Source organism: Acipenser ruthenus, chromosome 57 (genome assembly GCF_902713425.1).
Source record: "Acipenser ruthenus chromosome 57, fAciRut3.2 maternal haplotype, whole genome shotgun sequence".
Classification (NCBI taxonomy): Eukaryota; Metazoa; Chordata; class Actinopteri; order Acipenseriformes; family Acipenseridae; genus Acipenser; species Acipenser ruthenus.
The window spans coordinates 841,023-854,982 of record NC_081245.1 but is presented as its reverse complement, the minus strand read 5'-3'; the positions used below and the strand labels follow the sequence as shown (position 1 = coordinate 854,982).

General features: G+C 40.1%; 2 protein-coding genes across 2 annotated transcripts; both read right to left on the bottom strand.

Moving 5' to 3' along the window:
* Nucleotides 1-718: 718 nt before the first annotated feature.
* LOC131724815 (zinc finger protein 16-like) lies at nucleotides 719-4,960 on the bottom strand. Its single transcript, XM_059017640.1, has 3 exons — nucleotides 4,575-4,960; nucleotides 2,863-3,183; nucleotides 719-1,931 (listed from the first exon to the last, which is right to left on the bottom strand). Exons 1-3 carry the CDS (start codon nucleotides 4,900-4,902, stop codon nucleotides 1,636-1,638), a joined length of 945 nt encoding a protein of 314 aa, XP_058873623.1. The 5' UTR covers nucleotides 4,903-4,960; the 3' UTR covers nucleotides 719-1,635.
* Nucleotides 4,961-7,743: 2,783 nt separating this feature from the next.
* LOC131724807 (zinc finger protein 664-like) lies at nucleotides 7,744-11,845 on the bottom strand. Its single transcript, XM_059017630.1, has 3 exons — nucleotides 11,499-11,845; nucleotides 9,751-10,065; nucleotides 7,744-9,070 (listed from the first exon to the last, which is right to left on the bottom strand). The coding sequence occupies exons 1-3, from the start codon at nucleotides 11,824-11,826 to the stop codon at nucleotides 8,523-8,525; spliced, it is 1,191 nt and encodes a 396-aa protein (XP_058873613.1). The 5' UTR covers nucleotides 11,827-11,845; the 3' UTR covers nucleotides 7,744-8,522.
* Nucleotides 11,846-13,960: the final 2,115 nt, after the last annotated feature.

Sequence of the window (13,960 nt, the reverse complement as noted above, 5' to 3'; positions counted from 1 at the left end):
TTCTTTCAAAGACATGCAATGGACAGAGCTGGATAACTGCAGACACTCCCCTTCTCCAGAACACCTACAGATGTGTGCCAGCTCTCCCCGGCGCCAGGGTCCGCACGAGGGTGCTGGCAGCTCCTCCTCATGGCTGTGTGGAAGACCAACGGCATCCCACAGAGGTAGAGTCATTACAATGCATCACCACACTACATGTCATGTGGATGTTCTCCCTTTGTTAGATATCTACTGTCCACTGCCATACAGTGTATGAGATTAATAACCCCAGTCCTTTTCTTGCAGCACATTGCAAAGAAGGCTGCTTCTCACGCTGTCCTATAACTCTACATTTATGAACCATAGAGATTTTAACTTGCAATGGCTCTTTGGTTCTGAAGTCAATAGGGAAATATGTAAAAACTTATTTTATTAAAACAGGAAGGAAAAGGAAGGCTGTTGTGGAAAGCGAGTTGACCAGCTACCTCCGAGAGACACATGAGAGATATTTCAAATTGCAAGAGGAAGATTTGGAATTAGCAAGGGATCGGCGCAGGAATGCAAGAGAAACACAAAGACAGAGAAGCGAAGCGGCACAACGCCACATTGTTGAGAGGGGTTTTGTCCAGTCTGGCAACATCACTGGGGCAAAACCTGGCTAAGAACTAAAATCCCTCTAACTACAAACACAATGTGGCACTATATTTAAATAGTTAGCTTGATTGTTTGTTAAATGCAACATTGCCAATTTTAAAGTTACTTGTAATAAAAGTGTTTTGTTCTGGCTATTTGTACTTGTTTCTATTTAAATTCCACTACAGTCCACTACTGTATACAAAACAATACACCTCCACACAATGTTGGTAATGTAGTTAACATCACATTGACAACAATAACAATTTTATTATAAAATATTCCCGCCTACTAGTTGACCATTGCAAAATGTGCAGACAGGGCTTGGTGTACAGTGGCTCTCAAAAGTATTCACCCCCCTTGGACTTTTCCACATTTTATTGTGTTACAACATGGAATCAAAATGGATTTAAGTAGGAGTTTTTGCCACTGATCAACACAAAAAAGTCCATAATGTCAAAGTGAAAAATAAAATCTACAAATTGTTCTAAATTAATTACAAATATAAAACAGAAAATAATTGATTGCATAAGTATTCACCCCCTTGAGTCAATATTTGGTAGAGGCACCTTTGGCAGCAATTACAGCCATGAGTCTATTTGGATAAGTCTCTACCTGCTTTGCACATCTGGACACTGCAATTTTTGCCCATTCTTCTTTGTAAAATGCAATTTACAAACCAGATGCAATTACAATCTATTTCATAGATTACTAATCTGACGTAACAAAATCAGAATGGTCAACAACATGATGAATGGTCCGTCCAAGACGTTGTAGTTCTCATGTCCCATCCGTGAGTGTAGGTTTTTGATCTGAAGTGATTAGGAATAAACCTATTTATCAAGTAAGTTTATTCTTTTGTTTGCAGTAAATATTTCTATATTTTATTCACATTTACTCCTGGTGTTTAGGTGTCCTCAAGTGGCTGAAATTCTGTGGATTCTCTTGTATCCTTCAAGACCCAGCAACTGACTCAACTTCCCACATTCAATGCTGGGATAGGGCTTCACTCTATTGTGCATTTTATGGTGTCTTAAGGTGTGATAAGTGACTGCGAGTTCGCTGGTGCTCTTTCAAGCTATCTATCCGTCTGAAACTCTTCCCACACTCAGAACACTGATGAGGTTTCTCTCCTCTGTGACTGTGCTGGTGTTTTTTAAGGTGTGATAAACGACTGAAACTCTTCCCACACTCAGAACACTGATGAGGTTTCTCTCCTCTGTGACTGTGCTGGTGTTTTTTAAGGTGTGATAAACGACTGAATATCTTCCTACACACTGTGCAGCGATGAGATTTCTCTCCTTTGAGATTTCCTTTAGCTGCATGAGAGAAAAAGAGAGGAGACAAAGTTTATTATACTACATTCATACACATTCACTTCTGCAGGGCTTCCCCTCATGACCAACTCCTAGAGTGAACTGTGATGAGAATACAGTCAAACCCACTTAATATCACTCCTGTTAATACCAGCCAGGCTGAATACAGTGGGTGTCAATAAGTACAAATGCTTCAGAATAATCAGTTTGATTATTTACACACTGATTATTATTACCACACAAGGAGGCTGTGTGGTCCAGTGGTTAAAGAAAAGGGCTTGTAACCAGGAGGTCCCCGGTTCAAATCCCACCTCACCCACTGAGTCATTGTGTGACCCTGAGCAAGTCACTTTACCTCCTTGTGCTCCGTCTTTAGGGTGAGACGTAGTTGTAAGTTACTCTGCAGCTGATGCATAGTTCACACACCCTAGTCTCTGTAAGTCGCCTTGGATAAAGGCGTCTGCTAAGTAAACAAATAATAATAATAATACACCAGTCACTGATTTCCACCCCCTCTTAATATCACTGAGGAATAGATGTATAAGATCAGGTTTACATGCAAGTGCTGTGTTGAAATGTTCTTCTGGATACACTTAGCAACCCGACTGGATTTGGCATCACCCAGTGATGAGACATGTGATCCCAGCACCACTATAAAGCTGTGGGAGCAGCACAACTGCAAACAGTCTACCAGAAACAGGGAAAGGCAAATATATAACAGCATTCGAAACAGGCATGATAGTGGGTGCACATCTAGCAGATGCAACAGTAGCAAGGAAAGTTATGTTGCAACTTGCAAGCCATTGACATAGTGGTCAGGTTAAACTGAGCTGGAATTACAAACAATGTAAATCTTCAGCACACTCCTACAGCTTAGTAACTCATTTCTGCACGGTTAACAGGCAGCTCAATGTTTCTTGTTTTGTACGATTACCTCTAAATCCCACTTCACATTCAGGTGGACAATCATCACACAGGCTCGATCCCAGCTGGTTGTTCTCCTCAAGTGTACAGACATTATTTTCAGTTGGAACTTCCTCTGCGATGGGGACACATTCCTGTTCAATGAATTCCTCTTTAATAGGAACACATTCCAGTCGAGGGACCTCTTCATCTTTAACACATGTCAGCTCTGTAACCTGCTTTAGACTTGCACACCACTCCTGATCAAAGGACGCCTCTAGTGTATAAACTGCTTCTATCCTTGGCCCCTCCTGTGCTTCAGATTTAGGGATAGCATGGCTCTCTTTGGGATCTGTGTGAAAGAAAATTGTACAAAATTATAACTCTTACTTACCACCCAGGTTCCTCTACAAAGCCAGCCCCTTGTCAGAATTCTACTGAGAGATGTGATTGGATCATTCTGGTGGAACAATTTATGAGGGTGTTTTTTTTTCATTTTAATTGTATTTCTTTTAAATGGATATAATGCACTGTGATGGGATGCACACCCCTTGTGGATATTAATTTATTCATGTGTGTATTTCTATTTGTATTGTAGTATGATGATGATGATGATGTTGATGTTTGTGTGCGGACGGACGAAAGCCGTCCGACATTATTGTTTATTATTTGAGACCGTCGAAAAAACAGTCTTATAAAATGTAGTGCTTGACAGTGGAAGTGGACAGCGAGCTACCAGGAAGACAAAGGCCAGCCCTGCAGGTGTCTGCTTGAGCTCACTGGGCACCTGGCCAATTGAGAAAAATCATGATTTATGACCTATAGAGACTTCTAGTTTTCCAGACACTACAGGATGGGGAGCTGGGAATGAGGCTGGATCCAACATTGCTTCTGAAATATCTGTGGTAGAGGGGTCATCAATGCCTCAAATTGAAGCTGAAATTAATTTTTGAAATTAAAAAAAAACAACAAGATTTCACCCCACCCACATTTCCACGTTTTTTGTTTTTTTGTGTTATCAAATAAAACATTTATTACAACTCCTATCAACCTCTGTGTTATTCGCCTTGTTGGGGATTATAAATACCTCTAAAATTATTTGTATGCGTTAGACTGGAATTTTAAAAGCATTTTTCTGTACAAATGACCCTTCTACTTTTTATTAGAAAAAAAATATATATTCTAAAATATCCATGGCTAAATGGATAACACATGTTTAGGGTATGTATCTAAAACAAAACCTAATCCAGTAGCCATGTAACCGGTGTGGTAAAGTATATGGAAAGGTTATAGAGGGGAAGTACATTGGGCCCCATGGCTTAAATACTGTGATAACATAGTAGGACGAAATGTAGTCCTACCATTTTAAAGGTCTGTGAAAAGACTTCATTTCCCAGAATGCCTCAACAAACAGGTAAAATGCTGATAGTTTAAGTTAGCAGTTTTCAAACGTGTTTTTTTTTTAACTGTACCCCTTCTGTCTGGAGGTTTCAGCTCAAGCACCCCTTTATAATTTTCGCTCTACTGAATGGTACCACAGTTCCAATAAAACTAAAGGCAGAATAATCTGATTAACAAATGATAATTTTTCCCATTTATTTAATATACATGTCACAACGGTTTGGGACTGACAAACTGCTAGTTAATGATAGAATATCAAACAGTAATTCCTTACTTTTATTTTGACAGCATTTGAGAATTTGGGAATCTTGTCGGAAACAAGTATTTATTTTCTATTCTTACCTTGAAATAATCCCTGGTTCTGATTCCTCTGAAAGTCTTGTTCATTGCAGTCGGGGTTCATGTTTCTGAGAGGTTGTTTAATGTCTGCATCTGCAGCGTTCATGCATTCCCGCACTGCTTTCAACTCGCTCTCTGATATTTCCAATCTCAGCTTCAGACTTTCATTCTCTTTCTCCTTTCCAGCCATTTCCATTCGGAATTCAGTGAATTTGCCGCCGACAACTTTTGTGATTTGGCACAAGACGGTGTCTACAGCCGCTTTCACTGCGTGCTCGATGGTAGAGGCGAGCTCGTCTTGAAAGAACGACACGGAGACGCTGACGTCCATCTTCACTGACTGTTAGCTTGAGACTCGAGTAGCGGAATCCTCTTTGGTTTCTATTTATTTATTTTTTAAATGGAGAATTAACATTAATATAAAATCAGCACGTCTTCTGCCACAAGAAACAAAACAAATAGACTCGTCTTACTTTGCGAGGAGTAACTTTGGTCTTTCAGCATCATGTACAGCTTGAACTTCAAGCGCGTTTGTGTTCAGCTGACACGCTCCACTGTGTCTGAGTTATAGAAATAAAACAGAAAGGGAACTCTTTGTTTCACAACTCAATGCAGGTAACAAACGAACAAAAATAATATAAATCACTAAGAAACATTTCACCCAACCTAATACTTTAAACAGCAGGTAATAAAATACTGTAAAACCAACAGCTGCTGCTCTCCTCTCTCTCTCTCTCAACCTGACAAAACAAAACAACGTTTCAATTTCCTGCAACAGAATGAACGCGTCACTAGTAGTAGGCGTGTCTGATTGGAACCGTCGCGTACTATTGGCCGCAGAATCGCTCTAATCCATGTTGCGAGACTGATTGGCTGATCTCCCTGTCCAAGGAGGGGCGGGATCGCGAGGAGAAGACCTGAAACTGGATCCCAGAGATCACCACATGCTTCCTACTGCGTTATGTTTTCCTATGCAATGTTTTTAATGGGGATCCCAAATGGCGCCAGTTGTTTCGTGTTGCGTTTGCTCAGTGAGCTTTGCAGTGCAAATGCTGCGTGTGTGTGTGTGTGTGTGTGTGTGTGTGTGTGTGTGTGTATGTGTCTGTGTGTAATCTTTTCTATTTGGTTTGATTTATTAACGGATTGGAATGTTTGTTTTCTTTATTTATTTATTTCTTTTTATCTTACTTAGTTAAAGTGAAAGTCTCTGAGTTTAACAGCATTTTTTGAGATTAAACTATTGAAATCGATGGGCTATTTTCTGCTTACATCCACCAGTCTGGTTTAGTTGGACACTTTACCAGACCTTGCAGAATCGTACCTAAACAAACATCAAATAACACATTTAAAGACTTACTTTTCTTAGAGATGCTGTATTGTTTAACAACAGGCTGGGCAGCGACATTCATTTTCTATTAATCATTTTTCTTAAAAGATGGGAAGTTGGCAAAGGGATACAGAAAGAATTACAGCACCCCCCTAATGTAAACTTATTTTATATACTTCACTTGTTCTGGATTTTGGAACATGTGCAGCCAGTTTGCCCACCAAGTATTGACAGGGTCTGACAGGTTTCTGGAATTTTCATAATATAAATGTTGTAATTTGAACGATCACACATGTCCAGATTACGTTTTTAAAACCTTACTATCATTTTTTATTTACCATTCTTTCACCTTGGGTTTCCAGAAGACTTGATTCCTGTTAGAGGAATGCGTCTGTGCTGAACATGTTGATAAACCTCATCTGTTTGTTTTAGCTGCTGTCTGCCCCCTTCTGAAATATTTTATTTGTATTGAGCCAATGTTAAGAATGTTTGTTTCTGGCATAGATAAAAACATGAATATTACCTGCTGAGAAATCCTGCATGCTTAAAGATGCGTTCCTTGCTCGTGGTGCTAGATTTATCTATTATTTTTAACATTATTATTTTATTATTTATTTCTTAGCAGACGCCCTTATCCAGGGCGACTTACAATTGTTACAAGATATCACATTATTTTTCCATACAATTACATTATTTTTTCCATACAATTACCCATTTACAGAGTTGGGTTTTTACTGGAGCAATCTAGGTAAAGTACCTTGCTCAAGGGTACAGCAGCAGTGTCCCCCACCTGGGATTGAACCCACAACCCCCTGGTCAAGAGTCCAAAGCCCTAACCACTACTCCACATTTAGAGAACATGGCCAGTTCTTTTTCATAAAGCTTCAGTAGCAGGTTTGGAAGCTATGCATTTATTTTATTTTAGTACTAGTTATAGTTTTTTTTTTTACACTCAATGTGTTCAGTGATCTTAAGAAATGTGTTTTAATTCTTTAGAAGACCTGCAATGGACAGAGCTGGATAACTGCAGACACTCCCCCTCTCCAGAACACACACAGATGTGTGCCAGCTCTCCCCCGGTGCCAGCGTCCGCAAGAGGGTGCTGGCAGCTCCTCCTCATGGCTGTGTGGAAGACCAACAGCATCCCAGAGAGGTAGAGTCATTACAGTGCATCACCACACTACATGTCATGTGGATGTTCTCCCTTTGTTAGAGATCTACTGTCCACTGCCATACAGTGTATGAGATTAATAACCCCAGTCCTTTTCTTGCAGCACATTGCAAAGAAGGCTGCTTCTCACGCTGTCCTATAACTCTACATTTATGAACCATAGAGATTTTAACTTGCAATGGCTCTTTGGTTCTGAAGTCAATAGGGAAATATGTAAAAACTTATTTAATTAAAACAGGAAGGAAAAGGAAGGCTGTTGTGGAAAGCGAGTTGACCAGCTACCTCCGAGAGACACATGAGAGATATTTCAAATTGCAAGAGGAAGATTTGGAATTAGCAAGGGATCGGCGCAGGAATGCAAGAGAAACACAAAGACAGAGAAGTGAATCGGCAGAACGCCACATTGTTGAGAGGGGTTTTGTCCAGTCTGGCAACATCACTGGGGCAAAACCTGGCTAAGAACTAAAATCCCTCTATCTACAAACACAATGTGGCACTATATTTAAATAGTTAGCTTGATTGTTTGTTAAATGCAACATTGCCAATTTTAAAGTTACTTGTAATAAAAGTGTTTTGTTCTGGCTATTTGTACTCATTTCTATTTAAATTCCACTACAGTCCACTACTGTATACAAAACAATACACCTCCACACAGTGTTGGTAATGTAGTTAACATCACATTGACAACAATAACAATTTTATTATAAAATATTCCCGCCTACTAGTTGACCATTGCAAAATGTGCAGACAGGGCTTGGTGTACAGTGGCTCTCAAAAGTATTCACCCCCCTTGGACTTTTCCACATTTTATTGTGTTACAACATGGAATCAAAATGGATTTAATTAGGAGTTTTTGCCACTGATCAACACAAAAAAGTCCATAATGTCAAAGTGAAAAATAAAATCTACAAATTGTTCTAAATTAATTACAAATATAAAACAGAAAATAATTGATTGCATAAGTATTCACCCCCTTGAGTCAATATTTGGTAGAGGCACCTTTGGCAGCAATTACAGCCATGAGTCTATTTGGATAAGTCTCTACCTGCTTTGCACATCAGGACACTGCAATTTTTGCCCATTCTTCTTTGTAAAATGCAATTTACAAAGCAGATGCAATTACAATCTATTTCATAGATTACTAATCTGACGTAACAAAATCAGAATGGTCAACAACATGATGAATGGTCCGTCCAAGACGTTGTAGTTCTCATGTCCCATCCGTGAGTGTAGGTTTTTGATCTGAAGTGATTAGGAATAAACCTATTTATCAAGTAAGTTTATTCTTTTGTTTGCAGTAAATATTTTTATATTTTATTCACATTTACTCCTGGTGTTTAGGTGTCCTCAAGTGGCTGAAATTCTGTGGATTCTCTTGTATCCTTCAAGACCCAGCAACTGACTCAACTTCCCACATTCAATGCTGGGATAGGGCTTCACTCTATTGTGCATTTTATGGTGTCTTAAGGTGTGATAAGTGACTGCGAGTTCGCTGGTGCTCTTTCAAGCTATCTATCCGTCTGAAGCTCTTCCCACACTCAGTACAGTGATAAGGTTTCTCTCCTGTGTGAATGCGCAGGTGTGACTGAAGATTTTCTAACTTTGTGAATCTGTTCCCACACTCAGTACAGTGATAAGGTTTCTCTCCTGTGTGAATGCGCTGGTGTCTTTTAAGATTTTGTAACTGCGTGAATCTCCTCCCACACTCAGTACACTGATAAGGTTTCTCTCCTGTGTGAATGCGCTGGTGTGACTGAAGATTTCCTAACTTTGTGAAACTCTTCCCACACTCAGAACACTGATGAGGTTTCTCTCCTCTGTGACTGTGCTGGTGTTTTTTAAGGTGTGATAAACGACTGAAACTCTTCCCACACTCAGAACACTGATGAGGTTTCTCTCCTCTGTGACTGTGCTGGTGTTTTTTAAGGTGTGATAAACGACTGAATATCTTCCTACACACTGTGCAGCGATGAGATTTCTCTCCTTTGAGATTTCCTTTAGCTGCATGAGAGAAAAAGAGAGGAGACAAAGTTTATTGTACTACATTCATACATATTCACTTCTGCAGGGCTTCCCGTCATGACCAACTCCTAGAGTGAACTCTGATGAGAATACAGTCAAACCCACTTAATAACACTCTGCAGCTGATGCATTGTTCACACACCCTAGTGTCTGTAAGTCGCCTTGGATAAAGGCGTCTGCAAAGTAAACAAATAATAATAATAATAATAATAATACACCAGTCACTGATTTCCACCCCCACATAATATCACTGAGGAATACACGTATAAGATCAGGTTTACATGTAAGTGCTGTATTGAAATGTTTCTTCTGGGTACACTTAGCAACCTGACTGGATTTGACATCACCCATTGATGAGACATGTGATCCCAGCACCACTATAAAGCTGAGGGAGCAGCACAGCTGCAAACAGTCTACCAGAAACAGGGAAAGGCAAAGATCTAACGGCATTCAAAACAGGCATGATAGTGGGTGCACATCTAGCAGGGTCACAGCAGCAAGGATAGTTATGTTGCAACTTGCAAGCCATTGACATAGTGGTCAGGTTAAATTGAGCTGGAATTACAAACAATGTAAATCTTCAGCACACTCCTACAGCTTAGTAACTCATTTCTGCACGGTTAACAGGCAGCTCAATGTTTCTTGTTTTGTATAATTACCTCTAAATCCCAGTTCACATTCAGGTGGACAATCATCACACAGGCTGGATCCCAGCTTGTTGTTCTCCTCAAGTGTACAGACATTATTTTCAGCAGGAACGTCCTCTGCGATGGGGACACATTCCTGTTCTATGAATTCCTCTTTAATAGGAACACATTCCAGTCGAGGGACCTCTTCATCTTTAACACATGTCAGCTCTGTAACCTGCTTTAGACTTGCACACCACTCCTGATCAAAGGACGCCTCTAGTGTGTAAACTGCTTCTATCCTTGGACCCTCCTGTGCTTTAGATATAGCACGGCTCTCTTTGGGATCTGCGTGAAAGAAAATTGCACAAAATTATAACTCTTACTTACTAGCCAGGTTCCTCTACAAAGCCAGCCTCTTGTCAGAATTCTACTGAGAGATGTGATTGGATCATTCTGGTGGAACAATTTATGAGGGTGTGTTTTTTTTTCATTTTAATTGTATTTCTTTTAAATGGATATAATGCACTGTGATGGGGTGCACACCCCTTGTGGATATTAATTTATTCATGTGTGTATTTCTATTTGTATTGTAGTATGATGATGATGATGATGATGATGATGATGATGATGTTGATGATGATGATGATGTTGATGTTTGTGTGCGGACGGATGAAAGCCGTCCGACATTATTGTTTATTATTTGAGACCGTCGAAAAAACAGTCTTATAAAATGTAGTGCTTGACAGTGGAAGTGGACAGCGAGCTACCAGGAAGACAAAGGCCAGCCCGGCAGGTGTCTGCTTGAGTTCACTGGGCTCCTGGCCAATTGAGAAACATCATGAATTATGACCTATAGAGACTTCTAGTTTTCCAGACACTACAGGATGGGGAGCTGGGAATGAGGCTGGATCCAACATTGCTTCTAAAGTATCTGTGGTAGCGGGGTGATCAATGCCTCAAATTGAAGCTGAAATTAATTTTTGAAATTTAAAACAAAACAACAAGATTTCAACCCACCCACATTTCCACGTTTTATGTTTTTTGTGTTATCAAATAAAACATTTATTACAACTCCTATCAACCTCTGTGTCATTCGCCTTGTTGGGGATTATAAATACCTCTAAAATTATTTGTATGCATTAGACTGGAATTTTAAAAGCATATTTCTGTACAAATGACCCTTCTACTTTTCATTAGAAAAAAATATAATTCTAAAATATCCATGGCTAAATGGATAACACATGTTTAGGGTATGTATCTAAAACAAAACCTAATCCAGTAGCCATGTAACCGGTGTGGTAAAGTATATGGAAAGGTTATAGAGGGGAAGTACATTGGGCTCCATGGCTTAAATACTGTGATAACACAGTTGGACGAAATGTAGTCCTACCATTTTAAAGGTCTGTGAAAAGACTTCATTTCCCAGAATGCCTCAACAAACAGGTAAAATGCTGATAGTTTAAGTTAGCAGTTTTCAAACGTTTTTTTGTTTTTTATTAACTGTACCCCTTCTGTCTGGAGGTTTCAGCTCAAGCACCCCTTTATAATTTTCGCTCTACTGAATGGTACCACAGTTCCAATAAAACTAAAGGCAGAATAATCTGATTAACAAATGATCATTTTTTCCCATTTATTTAATATACATGTCACAACGGTTTGGGACTGACAAACTGCTAGTTAATGATAGAATATCAAACAGTAATTCCTTACTTTTATTTTGACAGCATTTGAGAATTTGGGAATCTTGTCGGAAACAAGTATTTATTTTCTATCCTTACCTTGAAATAATCCCTGGTTCTCGTTCCTCTGAAAGTCTTGTTCATTGCAGTCGGGGTTCATGTTTCTGAGAGGTTGTTTAATGTCTGCATCTGCAGCGTTCATGCATTCCCGCACTGCTTTCAACTCGCTCTCTGATATTTCCAATCTCAGCTTCAGACTTTCATTCTCTTTCTCCTTTCCAGCCATTTCCATTCGGAATTCAGTGAATTTGCCGCCGACAACTTTTGTGATTTGGCACAAGACGGTGTCTACAGCCGCTTTCACTGCGTGCTCGATGGTAGAGGCGAGCTCGTCTTGAAAGAACGACACGGAGACGCTGACGTCCATCCTCACTGACTGTTAGCTTGAGACTCGAGTAGCGGGATCCTCTTTGACTTTAATTAAATATTTATTCACTATCATTAACAGATATAAAATCAGCACTTCAGGTGTGATAAAGAAAAACAACTGACTCGTTTAACTTTTCCAAGGAGTAACTTTCGCGCTCCACTATGTCTGAGTTCTTAAATAAAAAAAGAAAAAAAAAGAAAATTGACTCTTTGTTTCAGAACTCAATGCAGGTAATAAAGGAACACAACTATATAAATCATTAGGAACTATTTTAACCCAACCTAATAATTTAAAACAGCCCAGGTGATAAAATGCAATTCTCACGTGCGCCTCCTCCTCACCCCGCCAGCATAAACAAAGCAACGTTTCAATTTCCCGCAACGAAATGATGACGTCACTAGCAGTGGGCGTGCCTGGTTGGAATCGTCGCGTTCTATTGGCTGCAGAAACACTCCAAAAATCGTGCGAGACTGCATGGCTGGCTTCTATGGCGAAGCGAGGCGGGATCGCGATTGGAGGAGCATGTAATGTAACTGGATGACAGAGTCTGCCATGTCGGCTCCAGTACGTTGAGTTTCCTACGCAATGTCCAGTTTGCAATCGAAATGGCGCCAGTTTCTTCCCACTGCTTTGTACTCTGCGCTTGCTCAATGTGCTTTGTATTTCAAAGATGCTGCGAGTCCTTGGGTGCGTTCACCAGAGGCAGAGTTTGCTAAGTCTGCGCAGATTCTGCAAAGGTTCTGAAAATTCATTGGCTACTTGCTCCGATCCTGTGCAGAATGACGAAAGTCTACGTGTCGTGAACGCACTCACTGTGTTTCGTTTGATTTGTTAACGGATTGGAGTGTTTGTGAAAGAGATGGGATGAGAAATATGTCAGCCACCGGCGACACTGTAAACCTCAGCTAATCCAACACCCACTCGCCATATCACAGGTGTCGGGGTCCAGTATAAATCTGATATATATCGAGGGCCGCGAGAGGCGCATGGAAAAACAAATACTGTACGAGCACTCCCTCGTTTTATCGGGGGTGTCAGTGTCCAATATAAATCTTCCACACAACCCACTTTTAATCATTTTTCGTATAAAAAGCAGCGCACCGTCTTAATTCGTACAGAGGAGGGTATTTGCTTCTCATCATCTGAATTCTCCAATTCATTTCCTTTCTCCAAATGCACAAACCCGCTGCATTGAAAGAATCCATTCCCAACGTAGGAGGCTTGCTGCTAGGGATCTGACGTCACTGCCCTGTGACTTGCTTGTGCGTTGCTGCAAACTTTGTCGGCTAAAATAAAACCCGCTTCAGCAAGTAGATATTTAATTTGCTTTGTGTTTTTGTGCAATACGCGTGTATATGAGAACAGTATGATATTTTGTTTTTTAATTGTGTTGTATATTTGTTTGTGATGTGCAGTACAAAATAAAACGAACAGTAATTACAAGTGAAATTGCCTATATATGCCTTTGTGTTTTGCAGTTAAGGCATGCACAGTTAGACTGTAAAAATGGGGTGCCAACTCCAGGACTGCGATGCATCTGAACCCGCAGTATAGCGAGGGGCGATATAATGAGGTGTGGGTGTACTAGCATTACAGAAGAAAATAACGTCACAATCCATGATTTTTTTCATTGTTCTACTGCTTTAAACCCGTGGTTTTCAGCCTTTTCATCTCAAGTACCAGGGACCACCAGGTGTACCTTTGTATCTTGAACAAAGAAGATTATGCGGTGATCAGATTCAAGCATTCAAAATCCTAAAAGGTATAGACAATGTCGACCTAGGGGACTTTTTTTGACCTGAAAAAAGAAACAAGGACCAGGGGTCACAAATGGAGATTAGATAAAGGGGCATTCAGAACAGAAAATAGGAGGCACTTTTTTGCACAGAGAACTGTGAGGGTCTGGAACCAACTGCCAAGTAATGTTGTTGAAGCTGACACCCTGGGATCCTCCAAGAAGCTGCTTGATGAGATTCTGGGATCAATAAGCTACTAACAACCAAACGAGCAAGATGGGCTGAATGGCCTCCTCTCGTTTGTAAACTTTCTTATGTTCTAATGTTGTTATATAAAAAAAAACAGTCGACTCTATTAACAAATCAAGCGCGATGCAATGACTCACACACTCGAA

Excerpts from the sequence above, each read along its gene's own strand:
- LOC131724815 (XM_059017640.1), bottom strand. The coding sequence starts at position 4,902 with ATGGACGTCAGCGTCTCCGTGTCGTTCTTTCAAGACGAGCTCGCCTCT. Across the intron at positions 3,184-4,574 it reads GAACCAGGGATTATTTCAAG|ATCCCAAAGAGAGCCATGCT; the intron begins GTAAGAATAGAA and ends TCTTTCACACAG. Across the intron at positions 1,932-2,862 it reads ATGTGAAGTGGGATTTAGAG|CTAAAGGAAATCTCAAAGGA; the intron begins GTAATCGTACAA and ends TCTCTCATGCAG.
- LOC131724807 (XM_059017630.1), bottom strand. The coding sequence starts at position 11,826 with ATGGACGTCAGCGTCTCCGTGTCGTTCTTTCAAGACGAGCTCGCCTCT. Across the intron at positions 10,066-11,498 it reads GAACCAGGGATTATTTCAAG|ATCCCAAAGAGAGCCGTGCT; the intron begins GTAAGGATAGAA and ends TCTTTCACGCAG. Across the intron at positions 9,071-9,750 it reads ATGTGAACTGGGATTTAGAG|CTAAAGGAAATCTCAAAGGA; the intron begins GTAATTATACAA and ends TCTCTCATGCAG.